At 62.4% G+C, this 407-nt stretch overlaps 1 protein-coding gene across 1 annotated transcript in view; it reads right to left on the bottom strand.

Annotated features, from left to right (window-relative positions):
* ARNT (aryl hydrocarbon receptor nuclear translocator) overlaps positions 1–407 on the bottom strand; it is a gene marked incomplete at both ends in the record, with an annotated part of 7465 nt that overhangs the window by 4207 nt on the left and 2851 nt on the right. The window contains 2 exons of the mRNA XM_010136484.1: positions 1–132; positions 268–401. Coding sequence (XP_010134786.1) covers positions 1–132; positions 268–401 — 266 coding nt within the window. The remainder of the gene's footprint in view (positions 133–267; positions 402–407) is intronic.

The raw sequence follows: 407 nt of genomic DNA, 5'->3' as shown, positions 1-407 counted from the left end.
GCCGAACCACTCGGACTGCGGCTGGTTCAGGACCGGGGTCACCGAGTCGGAGACATAAACCACCCTTCCGGTCTCACAGGACACTATGAACAGGAAGCCGTCGGCTGCCTCTAAGATCAGGTGTTTGAGCTCCTGCATCCGCAGACAGACAGACACGCTCTTAACTCCGCAGCCAAGTGGGCGACACCCTCTAAGCCCTCCCTGGGCGCCCATCTCCCCCCATCCACGTGACTGAATATTTCCCCCACAGCAGCATCCAGCCCAGACCTGGTCGGTGAGGAAGGAGGGTTTGTAGGTGCCGTCGGTGGAGGTGTTGCCAGTGCCGCGCAGGGACTTCATGTGCGAGACGGCCATGCGCAGGATTGTCAGCTTGTCCGGCTTGCGGGCCAGGGCGCTGCAGGGGGGCA

This window comes from Buceros rhinoceros, unplaced genomic scaffold (assembly GCF_000710305.1).
Source record: "Buceros rhinoceros silvestris isolate BGI_N320 unplaced genomic scaffold, ASM71030v1 scaffold25725, whole genome shotgun sequence".
In the NCBI taxonomy this organism is placed as follows: Eukaryota; Metazoa; Chordata; class Aves; order Bucerotiformes; family Bucerotidae; genus Buceros; species Buceros rhinoceros.
This window is presented reverse-complemented; position numbering and strand designations above follow the sequence as displayed.